General features: G+C 41.7%; 1 protein-coding gene across 1 annotated transcript in view; it reads right to left on the bottom strand.

The window, feature by feature from the left end:
• LOC138739530 (rho guanine nucleotide exchange factor 17-like) overlaps positions 1 to 22,857 on the bottom strand; it is a 454,989-nt gene that overhangs the window by 64,552 nt on the left and 367,580 nt on the right. The window contains exons 6-10 of the mRNA XM_069891792.1: positions 16,188 to 16,382; positions 12,537 to 12,587; positions 11,689 to 11,798; positions 6,195 to 6,280; positions 1,701 to 1,819 (exon numbers count right to left, since the gene is read on the bottom strand). Coding sequence (XP_069747893.1) covers positions 1,701 to 1,819; positions 6,195 to 6,280; positions 11,689 to 11,798; positions 12,537 to 12,587; positions 16,188 to 16,382 — 561 coding nt within the window. The remainder of the gene's footprint in view (positions 1 to 1,700; positions 1,820 to 6,194; positions 6,281 to 11,688; positions 11,799 to 12,536; positions 12,588 to 16,187; positions 16,383 to 22,857) is intronic.

Raw genomic sequence — 22,857 nt, 5'->3', positions numbered from 1 at the left:
ATTAAAATAAGACTGCGGCTATACTCAGTTATGGCACTGTTTGTCTGTGCACCACATCTACCACATCTGACTGCAGGCTCTAATTTAAATGGAGTAATATCACACCTAATTTCCCAGCAAGCTTGGTCTGTTGCACGCTTAGCTGGACAACGTAAGTCCCAATGAAACAGGGAGTTACTCAGCAAAGCAGCAGACAGTCTTGGTCTCTGATAAAACAGCTGTCTGGTCCTCTTCCATGTCGACAGTGCTTTGTATTAGACCCATTGATTTACACACCTCCTAAATGAACTGGCTGGAAATACTTTTGTCCACTGGTGTTTAATTTGCTTGTTCATTCACAAGGTGAGCATCACTGGCCAGCCCATTATTGGCTACTCATCCCAAAGTGCGGTGACTGTGAGGCAGTGCTTGCAGCTGGCACGCGAGTCAGATTGTTGAAGGGTGAAGATGAATCACGTGGCTCAACACCAACCACCCATGTACCCTAATTCTACCCTGATCTCATTTTATTCTCTCTGCATAGCCATCAGTAACTCCACATTAGATCGTTCATCTATGAACTTTCAACTCACAAGTTGCCCCATGGAAACACATACTGGATTGGGAATGTCTGCCACAGGAACAAATGCACTGACCATTTCACAAGATATAGGAGCAGAAGAAGGGCAATCGGCCCATTGAGTGTGCTCCACCATTCTATCATGAGCTGATCCATCCCCCCACTCCTTTGTTTTCTCCCTTTAACCCTTGATGCCTTGACTAATCAAATTCAGTTTAATCTCTTCCTTAAATACACCCAACAACCTTGCTTCCACAGTCGCCGGTGGCAACAAGTTCCACAGATTCACAACCCTCTGGCTAAAGAAATTTCTCCGCATCTCTGTTTTAAAATTGACGCCCTTTTATACTGAAGTTGTATTCTCTTGTCCTGGACTCCCCTACCAAGAGACATCTGCAAAGGTGCATTACTGTCATTTGCTATCTCGAGCTCTTCAGTACTCAATGGCAATTTTGGGCAAAGTTAGGATTGCAAGGTTGTGAAACGTGATCTACTGGGATCATTGTCTGAAGAGTACGAAATCATTGAGGATCCCCACCACCCAGCATTTTTCAGCTGCTCCCATTGGGGAAGATACAAGAGAATCAGAGCCAGAACCACCAGGATGAGGAACAGCTTCTTCCCAAAGGCAGTGAAAAGGCTGAACGACCAAAGGAACTGCTCACACTAACTATCCGTGACTCTCAGATATACAAAACTATATTTATTTATTTGTATAGATGAAATAATTGTCCGGCATATGTATTATTTGTCTGTAAGTATATTATGTCTAGTTGTGTGTTGCATGTTTTGGACTGTTTTTGACGGGTTGTACTTGTACAATCAGATGACAATAAACTTGACACAGGTGCCTTCAACCACCAGTTCATTGTATAAGTTTCAGGGACTGTATACCATGAAACTAACATTAAAATAAAATGTAAATCGGCGAACCAATGAACAAAGTTGTACCTTATCCATCTGTGGGCAGCACCAACAGATGTATTAACAATTGGTAGATGTGATTCACTGTCGTCAAGTGCAACTTTGGTTCTTGAAGAGAATGGACCAGCTCTGCATGAAGCATTTTTGTTTTTAAATGCATCAAATGTCAACTCAAAATCATTTGGAAAGTCTTCATTGACAAGTCACCAACATGTACCTGATGTGAAATACTGAGTGTTTCTGCCAACGTGCTAATCTGACTCAAGATACTGAAATCTTCTTCCAGTCGATTGAGAGTTTTCTGGATGTTTTCTCGATTGGTGGCTTGGGATGCACCTGCAATGTGCAGATCAAAAGTAACATCAGAATTAGTAAGACATCAAAACGGAAGTCATTTGATCAGTGCCAATTGAAGATGATGTTCCAACATATCCCAGCAACTTTTATTTAGGTGGAGCCTTCAATAAGAGCATACTAAATAGGAGCAGGAATAGACCAATCAGCCCTCATCATTCATCAAGATCATGACTAATTTCCCACGTGCACTAATTCCTGTGCTGTGGAGGAAAATTTAGGGGAAGACGTCAGATTTTTACATCCTGGGATGTGTTGTCGATGGTGGTGGTAGAGACTGGTACAAGAGTCATGGCTAGGAACATGGATGTAAGAATAAAAGGATGATGGGTGTGAGGGAGGGAAGGATTAGATCAATGGTTCCCAGACTTTTTCGGGCTTCCGCGCCCTTGGCTACCAGGCCACATGCCTAGTGCCCCCTCCCCCCACTCCACACACATACAACAAACACACACCTCTTTCTTGGTGTTAGGTCTACCACAAATTTAAAACAACTGATCTAACACTATATACAAGCATATGTATTGGACAAATAAAAATTTTTGTAAACCAATTTATTTAGCAATATGAAAGCGTAAATATTCATCTTAACTGTAACTACATTGTCTTTGAGCCATCAGGTGTTCAATGGGTGGGTGGCCAGGGCAAGGATCAGCCATCGGGCACAGGATAGGTGGGAGGCCGGGACAAGGATCCCCGATTAGCCTGTCTGCAGCTTGATGGGCAGGTGGCCAGGGTGAGGATCAGCCATCGGGAACTGGATGGGCGAGTGGTTGGGGCAAGGATCAGCCGTCGGGAACTGGATAGGTGGGTGGCCAGGTGAGGATAAACTGTTGGGAGCTTGATGGGCTGTGCCGAGGATCTACAATTGGGCCATCAGGGTTGAAAATGAGGGGGGGGGGGTGTCAGTGTATTTACACACAATTTAAATGTACATTCCAATCTGAAGATCATTTGAAATTCTTCCAAATCTGGAACCTTGGCCCTTGCAGATGCGAATACGGCGCGTGTCTGGTCCAGAGCAAGTCATCAAGAAACAAATAAATATTCACCACCCCCTTTTTCTTCGCTTGACTGTCCCCTTTCTCCTCACCACCCCCTTGGATCTTTCCACCGCCCCCTTTGGTAATCACTGGGTTAGTCAATGAAGAGTTAATTACATAGGTCAGCATAATTATCATGGGCCAAAGGGCCTGTGTACTGTTCTGTAGAGTCTTACTTTAACACCATCTTCTTTTGCTGTTTTAATATTCAGAGATTGATTCTATTGGGGTTTTAATACACAAAAGTGCTGAAGAAACTCAGCAGGTCCTGCAACATCCATAGCAGGAAAATATATATAACCAATGTTTCAGGTCTGAGCCCTCTGTCAATGTATGAGCCTTCAGGCAGGCACCTGAACATGAAATGTGAGGGAGGAGGGATGAAGGAGCAGGGGGAGGCGCACAGGCCAACAGCCCAGAGGCCATTGGTGGACTTGGATAGGAGGCAGGAGAGAAAAGCTGAGGATTAATTGGCAGAGGGGATTAGCTGTGTGAATGTAGAACTGGAGGGAAAGAGAAAGAGAGAGATTGCAGGGGGGTGGGGGTTAGGGACCTGATGAAAATTGGAGGTCAGTGTTAATGCCTTCTGGTTGGAAGATGCCCAGACAGAATATGAGGTGTTCTTCCTCCAATATGCAGGTGGTCTCAGTTTGGCAGTGCACGAGACCATGGACAGACATGTCAGCATGAGAATGGGGGTGAGGAATTGAAATGGGTTGCCACTTAGAGATCTCCGCTATTGCTTCATGAAGTGATCTCCCAATTTGCGTCCAGTTCCTCAAATGTAGATGTCTCCATAATGGGAACACTGAATGCAGTAGATGGCCATAAGACATAGGGGCAGATATAGGCAATTCAGCCCATCAAGTCTGCCCCGCCATTTAATCATGAGCTGATCCATTTTTCCACAGCCCCACTGCTCAGTGTTCTCCCCACAACTTTTGATGCCCTGACTAATCAAGAACCCATCAATCTATGGCTTAAATACACCCAATGACCTGGCCTCGACAACAGCCTGTGGCAACAAATTCCAAAAATTTGCCACCCTCTGGCTGAAGAAATTCCTCTGCATCTCTGTGGAGGCCTAGTATAGTGGTTGGCTTGACTACTCCTCTTCACACCCTGTACCTTGTAAGGATTCTATTCCTTTCTCACAATTCCTCGCATCTGCTCCCAGGACAAGGATCTCCCATGCGAGATCATCTGAGATGTCTTGGCTTCCCCTCTACTGCCATCAACTCGGTCCTCAATTGTACATACTTCCTTTCCTGCACAACTGCCCTGCCCCCTCCGCCTCCACAAGCAACAAGGATAGAATTCCCCTCATCCTTAATTACCACCCTACCATCATCTGCATCCAACATATTATCCTGCGCAATTTCTGCCACCTACAAAAAATGTAATCCTAATACTAGACTACCTCTTCGCTTTTCCCAGGGACTGCTCTCTCTGGGACTCCCTCTTCCACTCATCCGTTCCCACCAATAGTTCCCTGTGACCACAGGAAATGCTCCAATTGCACCTGCACCTCCTCCCCCACTACCATTCGGAGGCCAAACTGCCCTTTAAAGAGAAGCAACACTTCAGGGGTCAGCTACTGCATCCAGTGCTTCCGTTGTGAACTCTTCTGCATTGGAGGCACTGGAAATAGTCTGGGAGATCATTTCGTTAGCACCTTCATTCTGCCCATTCTTGTCTAATATCGAGGATTTCCTATTTCAATTCCCCGCCTCATTCCCATGCCGACATGTCTGTCCATGGTCTCAAGCACTGCCAAACTGAGGCCATCCGAAAATTAGAGGAGCAACACTTCGTCTTCCTTCTGGACACCCTCCAGTCAGATGGCATTAATATCAACTTCTCTGGTTTCCATTAGGCAGCCCTCCTATCTCTCTCTTTCTGTTTGCCTCCTTTCCTCCATCTCTGCATTCACAGAGCTCTCCCCCTCCCCTGCTCAATTTTCAGCTTTTCTCACCTGCCCTCTATCCACGTTCACCTGTGGCCTCTAGTCTGTGCTCTTCCCTCTGCCCCTTCTCCCCTCCCTTCCCAACCTTTTCATTTAGACGCCTGCCTGCTTTTTGTTCATACCTCGAGGAAGGGCTCAGGCTGGAAACATTGTTATATACCTTTGCCTTCTATGGTCCCTGTGGGAGCTGCTCATTTTCTCCAGCACTTTTTTATATTAACTACAATCACAGCATCTACAGAATTTCTTGTTCCTATTGGCCTTTGTTTTGACTGGGCCTCCATTGCCCTTAGGATAGAGAAGGCACCAAAGACAGAGAAAAACTGACGCTATATAAAGGAAGATTCAGGGAATCTAAAAATTGATCAAATAACGGCTCTTAGGGAATCACTGAAAAGGGAGAAGGATGAAGATGTGGAGAGATTTGAGGGAGGAAATTTGGGAGGGCTTACAAGGCTGAGGGCAAGGAAAGTGAGTAGGTGATCAAATCTGGAGAAGAAAAAAAATCACATTCCTAGCAGATCATGAAGCTGACGGACAATACTGAGATAGGAATGAAAGCTATGTTCTGGTCTCTAGATCCTAATGTAGAACTACAGATGCAGAAGGGCTGGCGAACCAACTGTGACGTGAAATGGCACAACAGCTAAATTGAACTTTATCAGTTAAAAACAGAGGGACTTGAACTGCACTCAAATGACCACAAGTGTATGACTCTTTGACAAATCTAGAATTATTTCCGATGAGCGATTATTCCTGGACTCCCAGCACCTGTTCTTCAGTAGATAAAAGAAGCAATATTCAAAGGAGATAATTTTAAAACTAAGCACAGTATGTTTTAAACCTTCAGAGAAACCCTAGTCCAACCTTAGATCAACTAGTTTTATTTAAAAAAATGCTGCACTTTCTTTTGAATGGATATTAAAAAATCTGTCATTTGACTCACATCTTGTTCTCAGGACTGAAAAACAGGCTTTAGTGTGGTTGGCTGCATTTACAAGTGTTAACTCAACAGGATTAAAAATGCAAATCAACACTAAATCGCTTGAGAATCCCAAGCACTATTTTATGAATCTGGCCACTGAAGTGTTAACCCCCTCACACTTCAGAAATGAAAATTGGCCTGACAGTCCACACGTTCTTCTTGCATTTGTCTTCCCTCCTTGGACTAATTATCTCAGACATGTTTTGGCTCCTGACGTTTTAAAAGTCTGTAGACATTCTCTCTTGGGGCCTGAGGTTACAAGCAGCTTTTTAACCCACAGTTTGGACTCCTATTTATAAACAGGCATACTGAATCTGAGAAGGATGAGATATCGGCAAGCAGAGCTCACAAAACGTCACAAACCTTTTACAATGTCCAAATCTTCCAGCGGGAGTTTCCAGAGGAACTTGTACTTGCTTGCAGTGTCAATCACACTTCCAGCCGTGTATCTAGTTGAGCAAAACAGTGAATGGGAAGTTGAGGGCATTGGTTCAACTCAGGCATTTTGTTCAATTTTAATTTATATCCAACAAAATTGGGCATCTTTGGCAGTTAAAAACAAATGAGCTGAAAGCAATATAACCAAAACAAAATTATTTATAATGATCATTTCCATTATGGATTAGTTCAGGCTGTACTCTCATTCCTTATTTGACAATCATTTACTTTGGAATCACACACTTCATTTCTCTTTACTCTTCTTTTGTCCAATCCTCATCCCACTGCCAACATATGCCCTGGATAAATGGGAGTAATCAATGGGCTGCTTATAAGGTTGGAAGCTAATGGGTGGCATTCTTCATGCAAAGAAAGGGATGCAAATCTAAAGACTGCATGGTGGATATTCATTCCCAGGACATTTAATAAAACAAGACATTCCAGGTAGGCCTTTGGGGCTTCATCCATTACAGCTGGAAAGTGAAAATTTATAAATTGTATGTGAAGATGTTCAGGATAACAGATGTAAAGGAATACAGATAGGTACAGGTACAGAAGAAAGTTTGCAAATGGAGTATAACGTGAGGTTACAAGACCATAAGACAAAGGAGCAGAAATAGGCTATTCAGCCCATCAAGTCTACACAGAATCAGAATTTATTGTCAAGAACAAATCAACATTCATGTTATAAACTATCCTACAAGAAGAATATGTAAAAAAAAAATTAAAATAGTAGTGCACGAAAAGTAAAGCAGGGTCTTTGGTTCATTGATTATTCAGGGAAGAAGCTGTCCTTGTGCCACTGGGAGCTGATCTTTCGGCTACTGTACCTTTTCCCCGAGAGTAGCAGAGTGGCCTGGATGGTGGGGGTCTTTGAGGATAGAGGCTGCTCTTTAAAGACACCGCATCATGTAGATGTCCCCGATGGAGTGAAGACTGGTGCCCATAATGTCACAGGCCGAATTAACAACCCTCTGGAGTTTTTTCTTGCTCTGAGAGTTGTCGCCACCATATCAGACAGTGATGTAACCAGTCAAAATGCTCTCCACAGTACACCTGTAGAAGTTCTTGACATAACGAATCTCCTCAAACACCCCACAAAGAGGTGAGCCTTCTTTGTGATTGAATCAACATGGAGGCTCCAGGACAAATCCTTGGAGATGTTGACACCCAGAAATTTGAAGTCCTTGACTTTCTCCACTATTGAGCCCTCGATGAGGACTTGGTGTGACCCTCTGACTTCCTCCTGAAGTCTACAATCATCTCCTTGGTTTGCTGGCATTAAGCATAAGGTTGTTGTTAACCCATTCAACAAGCTGATCTATCTCCCTCCTGTACCCTTCCTCATTGCCATTTGTGATTCTGAAGACAACTGTGGTGTCATTGGCAAACTTATAGATGGCATTGGAATTGTGCCTGGCCACACAGTCATGGGTATGTAATGAATAGAGCAGTGGGGTGTGCCTGTGTTGAGGAGACGTTATTTCTAATTTGTACTGACTGTGAGAAAGTCAAGAATCCAGTTGCAGAGTGGGGTACAGAGGCCCAGGGTTTGTAGCTTCTTGACCAGCACTGCTGGAATAATGGTATTGAAGGCTGAGCTGTAGTCACCATATGTATGAATTGCTATTTTCAAGGTGTTCCAGAGTTGAGTGGAGAGGCACCCAAACTGCATCTGCTGTGGAGTGTTTGTGAAGATAGGTGAATTGCAGTGGGTCCAAATCTTAGGTAGTGTTAATTCTGGCCATGACCCGTCTCTCAAAACATTTAATCACAGAAGGAGTTAGTGCTACTGGGCAGCAGTCGTCAAGGCAGCTCCCACTACTCTTCTTGTGCCCCGGGATGATTGATGCCTTTTTGAAGCAGGTGGGAACCTCTGATTGCAGCAAGGAGAGGGTAAAAATGTCTGTGAACACTCCGGCTAGTATTTTCAGTACCTTGCCAGGTACACCGCCAAAGCCCAACACCCTGCGAGCGTTCACCCTCCTGAATGATGCTCCATCATTTAATCATGAGCTGATCTATTTTCCCACTCAGCCTCACTGTCTGGCCTTCTCTCCACAACTTTCATGTCCTGGCTAATCAAGAGCCTATCAATCTCTCCCTTAAATATACCCAATGACTTGGGTACCACAACTCATTGTGGTATCAATTCTTCAGATTCTCCACCCTCTAGCTAAATAAATTCTTTCGCATCTCTGCCCTTCAATCTTGAAATTGCGGCCTCTTGTCCTAGACTCTCCCACCATGGGGAACAACTTTTGAACATCAACTGTCTCCATGCCTTTCAACATTAAAAATGTTTCAATGAGATCCCCCCCTAATTTTCCTAAGTTCCATCAAGTACAGGACAAAAGTCGTCATATGATAACCCTTTCATTCCCAGAATCATCCTTGTGAACCTCCTCAGAACCCTCTCAACACATCCTTTCTTAAAGGAGGAGCCCAAAACTGCTCACAATACTCCAAGTGAGGTCTCACCAGTGCCTTCTAAAGCCTCAACATCACATCCCTGCCCTTATATTTTATTCCTCTTGAAAGGAAGAAAAATTAATGTAAATGGAGCGAGACTATAATGTTTCAATGGACCTGCAGGCTGCCAGTACTTGAAATACAACAAAAATTAGCATGCCCATATTGTATGTAGTTATGAAGGCTAATGGAAAGGTCCCCTTTGTTGCATGGATGGAGTTTGGGATGGAATATAAAGCTGCATCAAAACTTCCCTACTTTTATATGATATTGGTGAGATCTCAACAGCAGTATTGCAGAGAATTTAGCTCTCCATGACCCAAGACTCAGGAGTTTAGCAGAATGGGAGAGGATCAATTGATTCTGAGGAGTACTGATAGGGTGGATATTAAGAAGTCTTTCTCCTAATGGATTTATCTGGACTCAGAAGCAGAGGTCCAGAATAATGATTTCTCATGTAACACTGAAATTAGGTGTTTTCTATTCTCAGAGTGCCATGAATTCTCTACCTTGGAGCCATAGATGCAAACTCATTTAGTATATTTAGAGCAGAAATCAGCAAAGAGTTGAAGGGTATGGAGAACATGAAAGTGGTCTTGAGATTAAGATTGGATCAACCACATTCTTACTGAAAAGTGTAGCAAGCTTGAGAATCTGATTGACCTACTCCTTCTCCTGTTTCTTACATGGAATATTATTATAAAGTTAGAAAGAGGATGGCAAATTGTCCATCAAGTGCCAATGAAAGTCTATACTTGGAAAATAAGTTCTGGCAATCTTGGGATAATGCTCTTATTCTTGCTCTTATTCATTATTCTCTTGAAGTTTTGTCAAGAATGATCAGAATTTAATTAAGAGAGCAGATGTTCTGAGCTTTTGCCCAAAGCTGGCACATACAGTATATGCAAAGAGTGAAACATGAAAGTCTGCAGATGCTGTGACTGAAGTAAAAACACAAAACTGCTGGAGGAACTCAGCCAGTCTTGTAGTGTCCATGGGAGGTAAAGATAAATAACCAGTGTTTTGGGCCTGAGACAGAAAGGTGAGTAATGGAGACTCAAGACTGCAGATGTGGTCATATGGAGCAACAAAAAACTCCCTGAAGGAACTTAGCAAGCCAGGCAACCTCTGTGGAGGTAGAGGGTTGGTTAATGCATTGACACCACTAACCCCAACCTTAACCAATAGGAATCATCTTCTCTATAACCTTTCTCTTTTCCCTTAATGATCATAAATTGTCTTATCTCCCTCATCTCTTCTTTTCCACAAAGAACTCAGTTATCTCCAATCCATTCTAAGTGGTGACCTTTACTCCTGGAATTGTTTAATGATTTGGGTAATTCTCTTCTGCACTTTTCCCAAAGCTTTATACCTTTCTAAAAATGAGGGACCCAGGAAGGGACACAATTGTCCGATTGTTGTTGAACCAATGTTTAAATGTGGTTTGTTGGTCCTTTCTTGGACTTGAACCACTTTGATACAAGGAACTGGATACCCTGATATTGCCTTTTCAATTAATAAGAGATTGTACAAATGCTGAAGCAGCTGACAGACCCAACAACCAACTCATGTGTTGGTGAAAACCTAATACTGTCGTCATCATAACATGAACGATAACATTTGTACAATTTAAAACAAAAATTCCTAGTTTCAGGAAAAATGATGGGAACTGTTAGAGATAGGGGAGAAATGTGTCCTTTGTTTGCCAGTGTTTAAGGTGTCCAGGAGAAGGATTTGCTGGTTGTACTCAGCTCCATATATTCAGTTTTACTGACAGCAATGGGAACAAGAGATAGGATGCAAATACAACTGGTGGCCAAAGCTCTTAAAACCATTGCAACTCAGAAACAGGCCCTTCTAGTCTGTGCTGAACTATTTTTGTGCCATTGACCTGCACCCTGACCATAGTCCTCCAAATCATGTACCTGTCCAAATTCTTCTTAAATTTAAAAATTGAGCTTGCATTCACCACTTTCGCTGGCAGCTTGTTCCATCACTCTTTGTGTGAAGTTCCCCTTAAATGTTTCCCCTTTCACCCATAACCCATGTCCTCTAGTTCGTATCTTACCTACCCTCAATGGAAAAAGCCTACCTAAATTTACTGTCTGTACCCCTCATAATTTTAAATACCTCTACCAAATCTCCCCTCATTCTTCTACACTCCAGCGAATAAAGTCCTAACCTATTTAACCTTTCCTTGTAATTCAATTCCTGAAGTCCAGGCAACATCCTAGTAAATTTCTCCACTCTTTCAATCTCATTGATATCTTTCCTGTAGTTAGGTGACCAAAACTACACACAATACTCCAAATTTGGAATCACCAATGTCTTGTACAACTTTACCATAACATCCCAACTCCATTATTCAATAATTGATTTATGAAGGCTAATATGCCAAAAGCTCTCTTTCCAGCCCTGCCCACTTGTGATGCCACTTTCAGGGAATTATGTATCTGTATTCCCTGATCCCTCTGTTCTACTGCACTCCTCAGTACTGTACCATTTACTATGTATATCCTTTCTTGGTTTGCTCTTCCAAAACGCAACACCTCACGCTTGATTGCATTAAGTTCCACCTGCCATTTTTTAGCCCACTTTTCCAGCTGGTTCAGATCTTCAAGCTTTGAAAACCTCGCAGAGGCATCTCTTGCACTTGTTTAGAGCCGTCAATCAATCAAAGAAGGGCCAAAGGCCTGTTTATGTGCTGTAGTGTTCTATGACTACATGGTTCATCTCCAACATCCCTTGGTGAGGTTTATGCTACCCAAATGGGAGAAGGTCAGACAGACAATTCATTTTTCAAGAAATTAGTTGTATTGAGTCACTCATTGATTCAGTTTCGTGGTCTGGAAAACAACTCCAACTCAAACTTCAGGAGCTGAAAAAGGAAACCCTGTACTCATTCTGCAAATAAGTGATTTTTGCTCAAGGGAAATGACATACTCACAGACTCATTGAGCTCCGTCGCAGAGAGCCCGTCTTGCGTTTCAAGGTGGTGCAAATCAGAAGGTCAGTGAACAAAAAGAGCGAGCGTTCCTTCTTGCTGCTCACTGTTTTCTGGGCACAGAAAGTAAATCAAAAAAACAACACATCAGGGTGACAAGAATAATCATGTGACATATTTTTCACCATTTTAGGGCACATTTGAATTTAGGGTAGATTTGAGGAGTTAGATTTTCTAGTGATTATACCTGTCTTCGCATTAAGGCGATCGCCCATCAACAAGTGACAGATGATATCAATTCACTGAAGGAGTGACCAGTGAAGTGGATCTTGCACTCGAGTCATTTTTTGTTGCTAAGGCGATTAGGTGGGAGGAAGGAGAGAGATCATGGAAGCCTTACAGGACCCTATCCCTTGTTCCATTTGCTAACATTTTGACTGATGTCAAAATGCCTTATAGGATGCAGTGAAAAGACAACAGCCTGGGACTCTGAGAAGGATGGTTCTGTAAGACATTATCCTTCTAAATACAAAAATGGACATTGTCTACATCAGTGGTTCTCAACCTGTTTTTAACCACTCTCATTCCACCTTAAATAATCCCTTACTAACCACAGAGCACTTATGGCATAGGATGACAGAGATGCTCTGTGGCTAGAAAGGGATTACTTAAGGTGGTTTGTGAGTGGAAAGAAAAATTTGCGAACCACTGGTCAACATGTTCTATTGTCTCAACACCGAATTGCCCTGTTCCACCCACATTAGTCCCAGCCTCTCCCATTTCTAAAGCAATGAGGTTCTATTCCACCTGATGTGTTAGGGGCAAGAATCAGAATTGGAAAAAGTTCTTACCACTTCAATCACCATTTCCTGCCTCAAGAATTTTCTGTGAGGGACCAGAAGCTGAAGAATAAGATAAAGAAATATTCCGTTAGAAGACTGAAATTTCATAGAGGAAAGAGTGAAAGCTTAAAAAACAATCAATGGACTATGGCCTCTCTGAAGATGCTTGGGTAGAGCAGGCCATTCATCCCTTAAAACTTGATCATCATTCAAAGAAAGCATGCTTCTGGCTAAATTGCATCTCAACTGTATTCACTTTAAAAGTCTAATACCCGAGTAAGAATTGAAATAGCAATTGAGTTGACGTCTATTAGGTACTTTGCAAGGGGTTCCACACTTCTACCTTCCACTCTTGAATGTCCTGCCTCTGTTTAAAGTAACATTTCTTGCTCTCCTTTACAATTTATCATTTTACCAATCAAATCCTCCCAAGATCCTAAATGCTGAGTCAATTTTTCAGCTGTTATATTGTAGAGGTCTAGCCTAGGTGTCATCAGTAAATGTGCTCTTCAGAAGAATCATGAAGTTATACAGCATAGAAACAGGCCCTTTGGCCCAAAATGTCCATGGCAACAATCAAACACCCATTTATACTGTTTCCATTTTATATTCTTATATTCTTATTGACTATTTCCCCAGATCCTACCACTCACATAAGAATGTCAGTAATTAAAATAGCCTATTAACCTCACAAGAGAATACTGGAGCATGTGGAAGAAACCCACACAGTCTTAGGGACAGTATGCAAATTCCACACACACCAGAAGCAAGTATTGAACCTGGTCACTGAAGCTGTGAGTAAAAACATAATGCTGGAGAAACTTTATGTAGCAACGGTATAAATACATAACCGACGTTCATACCTTGACAAAGGGCTCAAGCCCGAAAGGTTGGTTATGTATTTATACCATTGGTACATAAAGGACACTGCTTGACCTGCTGAGTTTCTCCAGCATATGTTTTTACTTTATCCACAGTATCTACAGATTTTTGTTTTAGCACTGAAGCTGTGAGGCAGCTGCTCTATCAACTGTGCTTCTCTCATTTGCTTTTCAAGCCATTATGAGATGTGCATAGTTAAGGCTCCAGCTCCTGATGCAAGACCACATCTCCAGTCAAATCCTTTTGCTTCCACTAGATATATAGTGGGCTTGCAATTTTCCGATCCAAAAGAACAATTCCTGAATTGGGAGAGCTTTGGCCAATGTATCTGCAGTTTCCTCACCTACTTCCTTTAAAATCTTAGAATGGAAACCACTAGACCTTGGAGATTTGTCAGCCTTGAGTACCACTATTTTGCAAGCACTGTTTCCTTGTTTAAATATAATTCTCCTCTTTCTCTACTCTGAAATGAATGAAAACCACCAGGTTTAGATTGGAAACCAGCAGTGAGGAAACAGCATTTTCCTCATGGGCAGTGAGATTGCTGAATGACTGATGAAATGCTCATACAATCCCTTCAAGACTCTACTATTTATTTAACAATATTTATTTATTTTTGAATATGTAGTGCATGTAAATAGCTTGTAAAATGTGTGTCTATATATGCGTTTGCATGTCTTTATTCTGAAGCCCGAAGAGTGCTGTTTTGACCAGTTGTACTTATACAATTGAATGATAATAAACTTGAACGTGAAGACTGGCACAGAGTAATTTTTCAATAATTCTGCCATTCCTTTGTAATTTTACCTACATCTGTTTTTAAATATCCTACGTTACCTGTATGATCAGTTCTTATTCTCAGACAATTGTAAAATGTTTGCCTTGGAATTGGATTTGAAAAAAAATCAATTGGTGCCTTTTTTTCCTGTTCATAGTGCAGTGGGTATTTATCTCAGTCTGCCTACGGATTTTGGGGATTCCCTGCTCATCAGGAAATTGGGCTGGACATTTTCTGGCTTTCATGCTGATCTCATGCACTAATGTCACCCACATGTGCCCTGCGTTGCATTTGCGCAACAGCTGAAAGTGAATGAATTTAACTAGATTCATGGCCTGTGTGATTAAGACAGAACTCTGCAAGAAGCATCATCTTCAAATAGCAAAGTGGCTTGCTTTAAAGGAACTTCTTTAGGACATTGATTTTCATATTTAATAAAGCATTCAATGTTTCACCAAGCTTCATGTTAATAAAAAGAAATCAACCATTGGCAGTACTGGCTGTATCCTTTGGTTTATCCTTGGTCCAATTACAAACATCAATCTGATCCCTGATCCACCTCACCCAATCATGGCCTTTGACTTCCTTGGCCTAGTTTCTTCTGCTGCATAGGTCAGCTAATGTGGCCCTGAAACCATTCATCTCCTGTTTGCACTCTCACCACATGTGGTCTCCCAACCTCTCAGTCACTGTCTACACCCTTTTTGCTCCTCCATTTCCTGCACTCCTACTGTCTTCAGAAATTTTACAATCTTTCACTCAAGTCTGTGGCAGCCACAACATTACCATGGAGAACAGTCTTGCACAGTGTTGTTCCACTTCCCATGGGTCAGGAAATAAACACTAATACTGCTGTGAAGTAATAGTCCGTGCAGAGTACGCAGGATGTGTCTTACCATCTTTTAAAGCAACCATAAAGTTTTCTTGCATCAAGGACGTCCCAATTTCCCTATTTTGTTTTGGTGGCCAGCTTTAATATAGTGGTGATTCCAACACAAATTGAGTTCTCCAAAAGTGAGGGAAACCAGTTTCTAAGCAAATTTTTGGTATCATGTGTGTTAACTGAACTACCAGTTTCTTGGCAAATTTTTGGTGTCATGTGTGTTAACTGAACTTGCAGCTGGTAGGATCTCAGAGAGAGTTAACTGTGGAAATTCCCAGGGTACCCCTGGTTTTCTCATCAATTATGACTCTCTTGTCGGCAGAGGCAACAAAAAAAAATCGTACAGTGCTCTTCTTGGTCTTGGGTCTGTTCTGACAAAAGTCCTGAATCCACACCACTCTGACCCAGAGACAAGTGTGCTATCAATGGAAAATAAATTTAGTAAGAACTAAGGACTTTGATTAGATAAAGATAAAGGCTATAGGCAGCATAATGAGCACCAAATAACCTTTCAGTTCAAGAAGAAAATCTACACTCAGAACAACTATCCTAATATTGTCCTATTGGGGTAGTATTGGTTAAATTATTGCCTTAATTCTATCTGAGCCTAGTACTCAATGGATTTAAAAAACAGATATGTACTCGTCTATCTTCAGTACTCATTATAGTAATGAGGAGCCAGAAGTCTTCTGAATATTAATTCCAATTACCAACTATGTGTGTCCCAAAGTATCTTAAAGCAATGCAAGGGTTGTCCTTGTGCTCATTACAACAATTAACATGACAGGTTTCCAACTTGCACCATAAAAGATGACTTTGATAAAAAATGTACATTGATTGTAGGAATAGTCTGATTTTAATTTCCATCCATTTAAAGGGATAGGAGAATCAGTCAGTTTCTTGAGTTGACATGTTGCCAGATACAAGGCACACATAGATTTTTGAAGAATAGAGTAATTAATGATTATGGGGAACACAGACGTGTAAACGGTGCTGAGAACACGATCTGATCAGCCTTGATCTTATTGAGAAGCCTTTTTATCTTCTTGCATTTGCAAAACATTAACTGGGCTCACAGTAGGAATTGTCTGATTTTTGAAGTCTATAATTTTTGTACCTCTTCATGGATACGTATGTCCATCATGCCTTCTATATGAGATTCAATCTCTTGTAGGATACGAGCCTCTTTCTCAGCCTCCTCTGCATTCTTCTTTCCCTTGTTTATTCTTTCAGCCAGCAACTTGATATATCGCTGTGCTGCAAGCAGGCAGGGGTGGTCTGGATGGTCGTCAGGAGTGTGTTTCAAAAGATCCTGCCACACAGAGAGAGAGAAAAAATAATCAGTTCACTGGTTATGCATATCCACAGGCTGTCTCACTTGAATTGAGGCCATTCTTTCTGGTAACATTCTGAAAACTGGTTGTTTGGAACAATTGCCAGCTGAAGAGGAGAATGTGGGCTCGGTTTCAACATGTAAAAAAAAACTGGGTAGATACAAGGATAGGAGGGGTATGGAGGGCTAAGGCCCAGGTGCAGGTCACTGGGATTAGGCAGAATAATAGTTTGGCACAGACTAGATGGGCTGAAAGGCCTGTTTCTGTGCTGTGATGTTCTATGGGCCAATGGTTATGGTAGTTATCTTTGGGAAAGAGTAATGGAGCAAATTCTAACCCCATAAGTGGTCAATGCATTCATCAGAAAATATTCTATTTGCTACTACAGGATATCACTCAAGAAAGTTAAACCTTGGATCTTCAAATACTGCAGATAGTAAATTTGAACTTCTGACATCATGTAAAATTTGTATGAATTCAACTAAAGGAATATTTCTTTCAAATTCCATTTTGAGTAAAATTTCAATTTGTTGCTCAGCCTTTGAAAGATCCAAAAGAACAAACTCCTTGAGTCATCATTGACTTTGAACTTTGTAGGTGAATAATGACCTTAAAACACTTCAGACTGTAGAAACTAATTAAACTGATAATGGCAAAGCTTGAAGTGAGTCATCAAACGGTTGGAAATGTGAACAACAGGGCTTTACCCCAGTAAAGGTTAGAGATTGTGTCTCAAAGGGTTTCTTTCTGTTTCTGAAACTGTATTCTCGTTAGCTAATCTAGAAGTCAACACTTAAAATTAGGCATCTTCATCGTAACTGGTTTCCATCGAAATAAGACCAAATGTCAGACTGCAATTGACCATGAATCAGCTGATAAATTTGGCACCTTTTTTGATATTGGCTTCAACTAATTTGGCTGCAAGCAATCTTGGCATCACAGAAGTGGCTGGATTTTTTAAACTTGATGATTGAAACAGGATTACACTCGGAGACAGATAAATGATGTGCCAGATTACGTCTGCGAGGTCCGCCAGTGTCAGCCTGCCAGCACTCCCACCCCACGCTACTTGGTAAGGCAACAGAGACGTCTTTAGTTCTGCACAACTACACACCGACAGGTGAGCAAGGGAGAGAAGGCGCCAAGGAAATGGAGGACAGGCGATCCAAAGGGATGGAGACAATGCTGAAATCTCCGTATTTGACAGTTAAACTAAAATAGAAACAAGATTTATCATCCTCATAGATGACCTTAGTGCTGATTATTTGTGGCCAAGCAGGATTGTTGTCTCCCTTGTTGGCTTCAGTAAAAAGAACAGTGTCCATGGTCTGTATTTCAGTGATATTTAGCTTGGCTTGGCGACATACTCCATATATTTGCACATCCATCAAGATCAGCTTAGCGGCTGTACAGCCTCACGGTGTTCACCTGCTATTTGTGTCATTTCATTTTCATGAAGTTCATGTGCCCTGCAGTTATAAAAGGGAACACTAGAATAGAGATTTATTGCTCATTCTAAACTTGTCTGCATTTGTGTACAGTGTTGTGAACTTTACTAAGATAAACTGTTTGGTATTCTAAGAAGAATATTCGCAGGGCACAGATGGTTTTACTAGTTTAATGGAACAAATTCTGAAAATTAATGTGCATGTTTAGACTTTGTTGAGTATGTCATAGTTGTTGAATAATCAGCTTGTATTTTTGTTGATTGTCCTCATTCGATGTGGAGGTTCTACAGTCCATAATTTTTTTTTAATGGGAGAGATGGAGGCTATTCAGCCCATTGAGCCTATGCTAGCTCACAGAACTATCCCGTTTCCTCATTAATTTTCCCTGTGACCTATTCTCCCCATATTTCCATCAATTCAACCACACAGCTGCATGCCTGGCATTTTACAATGGTCATTTACCATTCCAATCCACACATCTTTTGGATGTGGGAGGAAAACCGAGGACATAGAAAAAACTCGCATGGTCCCATGGAGAACAATGTAAACTTCACAGCACTGAAGGCTGGGACTGAACCTGTGTCACTGAAGCTGGAGGCAGCAGCCCCAACTAGCTGGGCCTCTGTGTTCTATGTTCCTGGTGTCTTGGGTGCTAAGTACAACACAAGCCTCGATAGATTCTAAGAAACCAAGTCTTTCCCTCTATGAAGTCAGCACATGAAGGGCATTGAAAAATATCTTAAAAATACAGTAAAACCCCTGTTATCCAGAATTCAAGCAACCAGCAGCCTCAAACAACCGGCAAAAAAAAATCATGGAAAATAGGTAATAGGTAAAAAATTTGGTAATTTACAATTGGGGTGCCTTGCCATTAGTTGGCCAATCCACACAACACTAAATCTCATACAACCATAAAATTCACATATCCAGCATCTACCAATCCCCCGTCGGTGCCAGATACCAGAGATTTTACTGTATATTAATTTTTAAAGATGGAAAGATTAATGAACTTCTTGCTACTTGGTAACCTAGTGCTGAATATATCTCACATGAAAAACAGGATAAGTCCAGGGCTTTATGCTAATTCATGCATGCATACCACTCAAAGCCTGATCCGGTTTTAGACCAAAGGGGCCTTCTGCTTATTTTACTTCCCTCAAGTTACACAAGCAGTTGTAAAAGGCCATACGCAAAAGTGCTTGAGAAACTGAGCCAGACCATGCAACATCCAGAGGGACTAAATGGTGACCAAAGTTTCAGGCCTGAGTTGAGAGGAGAGTGGGGGAGGAGGGTTGCTCTCAATGGAGAGAGAAGGGAGGGAGGGGGAGCTGAAGGATAGGATATAAAGGAATTGGGAAAGAGTGAGACTCAGGGGAGGGGTTTAATGGAAATTGGAGAAGTCAATGCTAACTGCACACATCAGTTGCTCTGAGCAATGCCTCATTAATTTATCGGCCTCAACTCAGCTAACTATTGCTCCTGAGGAGGCACAAAGACCAGGCTGGCAGCTAGCCGTATGACTGAAACTATGCTCTGCCTCCTTCAATTCTATTTACCTTGGCTTGGAAGTAATCCCCATATCAGTAAAGTCTCGTGCTCCACCTCACAACTTTACTTGAAAGAAATCCCTCTCCTGGGCTGTCTGTCCCCTGTACCTCACTTGCTTTTCTTGGGAGAGTAAACATTCCAAATTGTTTCCTTCCATTTCAGCTTCTAATTTGCAGGTCTTGCTTCAGTTTTAACTGATGAATTCTGTGAGAAAGAGGGAAATGCATCTCATCTGGAAAGCAGAGCTACTGGCCTTCAACACTTTCTGGAATAGCATCGATCAGCTGTCTTAGCTCCCATTCATAAAAGGGTCTCCCATACAATTGGTACCTTGAGAGGGATTTGAGCCAAAAAGGTGGAATTAAAAGTCCTATATTCAAAGCGGTGCTTCGAAATATTTTAAAAATGGCATCGGAAAAGAAAATACATTAATGTTTGCAGGAAAAAAGTTAATAACCCCAAAAAATAATCACTTGACTGAAGGAGTATTTATTAAAGCCATTAAATCAGAAATTTATTGAATTTAATATTTAAGTGCCATGAAGAAAATAAATATTTATCTTGAAGATGTTATCATCCTTTTTATTTTTTCAAGCAAATGATTCAGTTTCATCTGCTTTATTAATAAGGGCAAGTTCCGTGTGTTAAATGATCTTCCTCCAGCCATGGTGGCAACAATTCAAGAAAAGTTCAGGTCAAATGGAATCTTCCTAAAACACTCACTGCTGGAGCCAACAGTAAGAATTAATTAAGGAAGCAATAAGTAGAAAGAATGTTTCATAAATAATCTGCACACATCAGTCACCTAAACCTTCCTTGGTTGACATTAATTTGTGCAATTAGTGTCTCAAAATATATATACAAAAAATAGCCATAAAACTATACCTAGTATCATGCATAACGAGAGCTAATTATTTTGGGAATATATAGGGAGAGAGTTTCCTCACTCATCGATCTGATGTGATGAAGTGATTTCCTTTATATTCCCTCAAAGGAGATTCTTTGGATACATTTGTAATAACTTAGAAAACACCATTTGCTCCCCACCAAGCATCATCCCAGCATCAACTTAAAAGCCTCTCATTGTTAAATTAGTATTTTTAAGAAAGCATTCCATGAATTGATTCTTATTGCACTGAACAGACACTCAGTACAGAAAGTTAACTCGCAAGGTGGTAAATGGCTTCAAGCATTTCACAGCAGTTCAAGTCAATTCAAGTTTATCGTCATCAAGTACAACCCAACGAAACAACATTCTCCGGTCCTTGGTGCAAAACACGCAGACACACAACCAGACAGAACACACATACAGACACACAATACTTATGCAGGACAAAGCATGGAGCTTAATCCCCATCTATATGTTCTTGGTGGGATGTCCTCCAGTTCTATTGCTAATAAAGTCAAGATTGGACCTGTTAACAAACATTTCTATGACTAATTCCACCTGCATTGAATTCGCCATCGTTATTGAATGAAGATCTACCGGGACCAATGCCTGAAGAGGGCGCATAAAATCAGTGAACTGGTGCGGACTCGAAAGGCCAACATGGCCTGTTTCCGCTCCGTAAATGGTTATATGGTTAAGTATTCATGTATACAAATAAATACTTTCATGAATATCAAAGTCTTGATTGGTTAGTGTGAGCAGTTCCTTTGGTCTTTTGGCATTGTTACTGCTCTTGGAAGAAGCTGTTCCTCAGCCTGGTGGTTCTGGCTCTGAAAGACCTGCATCTCTTTCCCAATGGGAGCAGCTGAAAGATGCTGCGTGCAGGGTGGAAGGGGTCCTCAATGATTTTGCCTGCCATCTTCAGACAACGATCCCAGTAGATCACGTCAATAGTGGGGAGGGAGACTCCACAGATCCTCTGCCTCTCTTATGTTTGTGTGGACTGACCTCCGATCCATTTCTCTGCAGCGACCGTACCACACTGTGATGCAGCCGGCCGGGACACTCTCGATAGAGCTCCTATTAAAAAATTGACATAATGGTGGCCGGTAGCCTTGCCCGCTTCAGGCTTTTTGGGAAGTACAGTTGCTATTGCACCTTCCTGAGAAGTGAGGAATGTTGTGTCCAATGATAGGTCACTAGTTAAGTGAACTCCAAGGAACTTGGGGCTCTCCACTACAGTTACTGATGTGTAGTGGAGGGTGTTGTTTTTACAATCCCATAAATCTCCCATGGTTTTTAAAAGCCATCTCACATCCCTTCCTTACATTTATTAATGTAATGTGATTACTGTTCAGCACACATCAGTCATTTCCTTCACCAACTCAGATTCTAATCTTAGATTGGACAAACAGCTTTGCTTCTCCATCTCCTCATACTCTGGGGTACTCTCAAAGGATTTGAATGTCACATGGGAATGGGAATGGGGGTGAGATAAGATGGGGTAGAACATCCCCTTATCCCATATGTGATGGTCACCTGACATCCTCCCATTAATATTTTGCGTGTTTTGGTGATTGCCATTTGTCAACATTTGACTGTTCAGCATATGCTAAATTTTCCTCTGCAGTCACAATTTAACCAAATCACTGCAAATTATATAAATGGAAAAATTTTGCAGTCACATTATAAAGATTGGATTTATTGTAAGGGAATATTTTCAAATAATAAATTCCATTAGTCACCTCTAACTCCATCATGTGCACTGACACCCGAGTCACAAAATAACTAAACAGAAATAGGGCAGGCCATTCAGGTGACTCCAGTCATTTCATTCAAAAGGACATTTAATCCATTTATCACATAATCTATCTGTTCTCTCCAATCGCTCTTATTCTGACCTCTTTGATCAAGGCTCAATTTAATTGCTTAACCCCCTCCCTGGCAGCTAACCCTTCAAGATTCGAGATTCCTTTGTTGTCATGTATATAATACTCAAAATTTGTTCACTTGTTTGTCATAAAGACACACAGAGGCTACAAGCTTGGCCTCACCACCAATAAGAGAAAGAAAAGCAAATGATAGCCCCTTCAGAGACACTTAATATCCGTGGATTCGCCTCCTGTGATCCTGCAACTTGTGCAGCTTCAGGACCTCCAGTATGTTCCAGTGGCACCCTCATGAATCTCGATCCCGATACTTGGTTCTCCAGTAGTCGGCAGTCAAGTGTTAGTTCTTTGGCTTCCGACCCCCTTACCTGTAGAGTCCTCTCCTAGGCTTTCCTTCTCAGCAGGGTGGTCTTCTCCCACTCTGGTGCCCTGTTCTGGTCCCCGATGCCCCTTAACGGCTGTCAAGCATGGGCACTGCCACCTTTTGCACGAACTTCTGTAGTTTCGCTGATTTGAAAAACAACCCCGTTGGCTTCTCCCACAGCCTGTATGAGGCCGTCAACATAAGGACCAGGAAGTAGGACCCTGCTGAAGAGAGCTGGGTCTCCACTCACTCTGCCAGTTCCACACCAGTGAGAGCACTACTGTTATAGCAGTGATCACAGATTGTTTACAAAGC

This window comes from Narcine bancroftii, chromosome 7, assembly GCF_036971445.1.
Source record: "Narcine bancroftii isolate sNarBan1 chromosome 7, sNarBan1.hap1, whole genome shotgun sequence".
Classification (NCBI taxonomy): domain Eukaryota; kingdom Metazoa; phylum Chordata; class Chondrichthyes; order Torpediniformes; family Narcinidae; genus Narcine; species Narcine bancroftii.
Note: the sequence above shows the minus strand (reverse complement) of the source record. Positions and strands in the feature narration are given on the sequence as shown.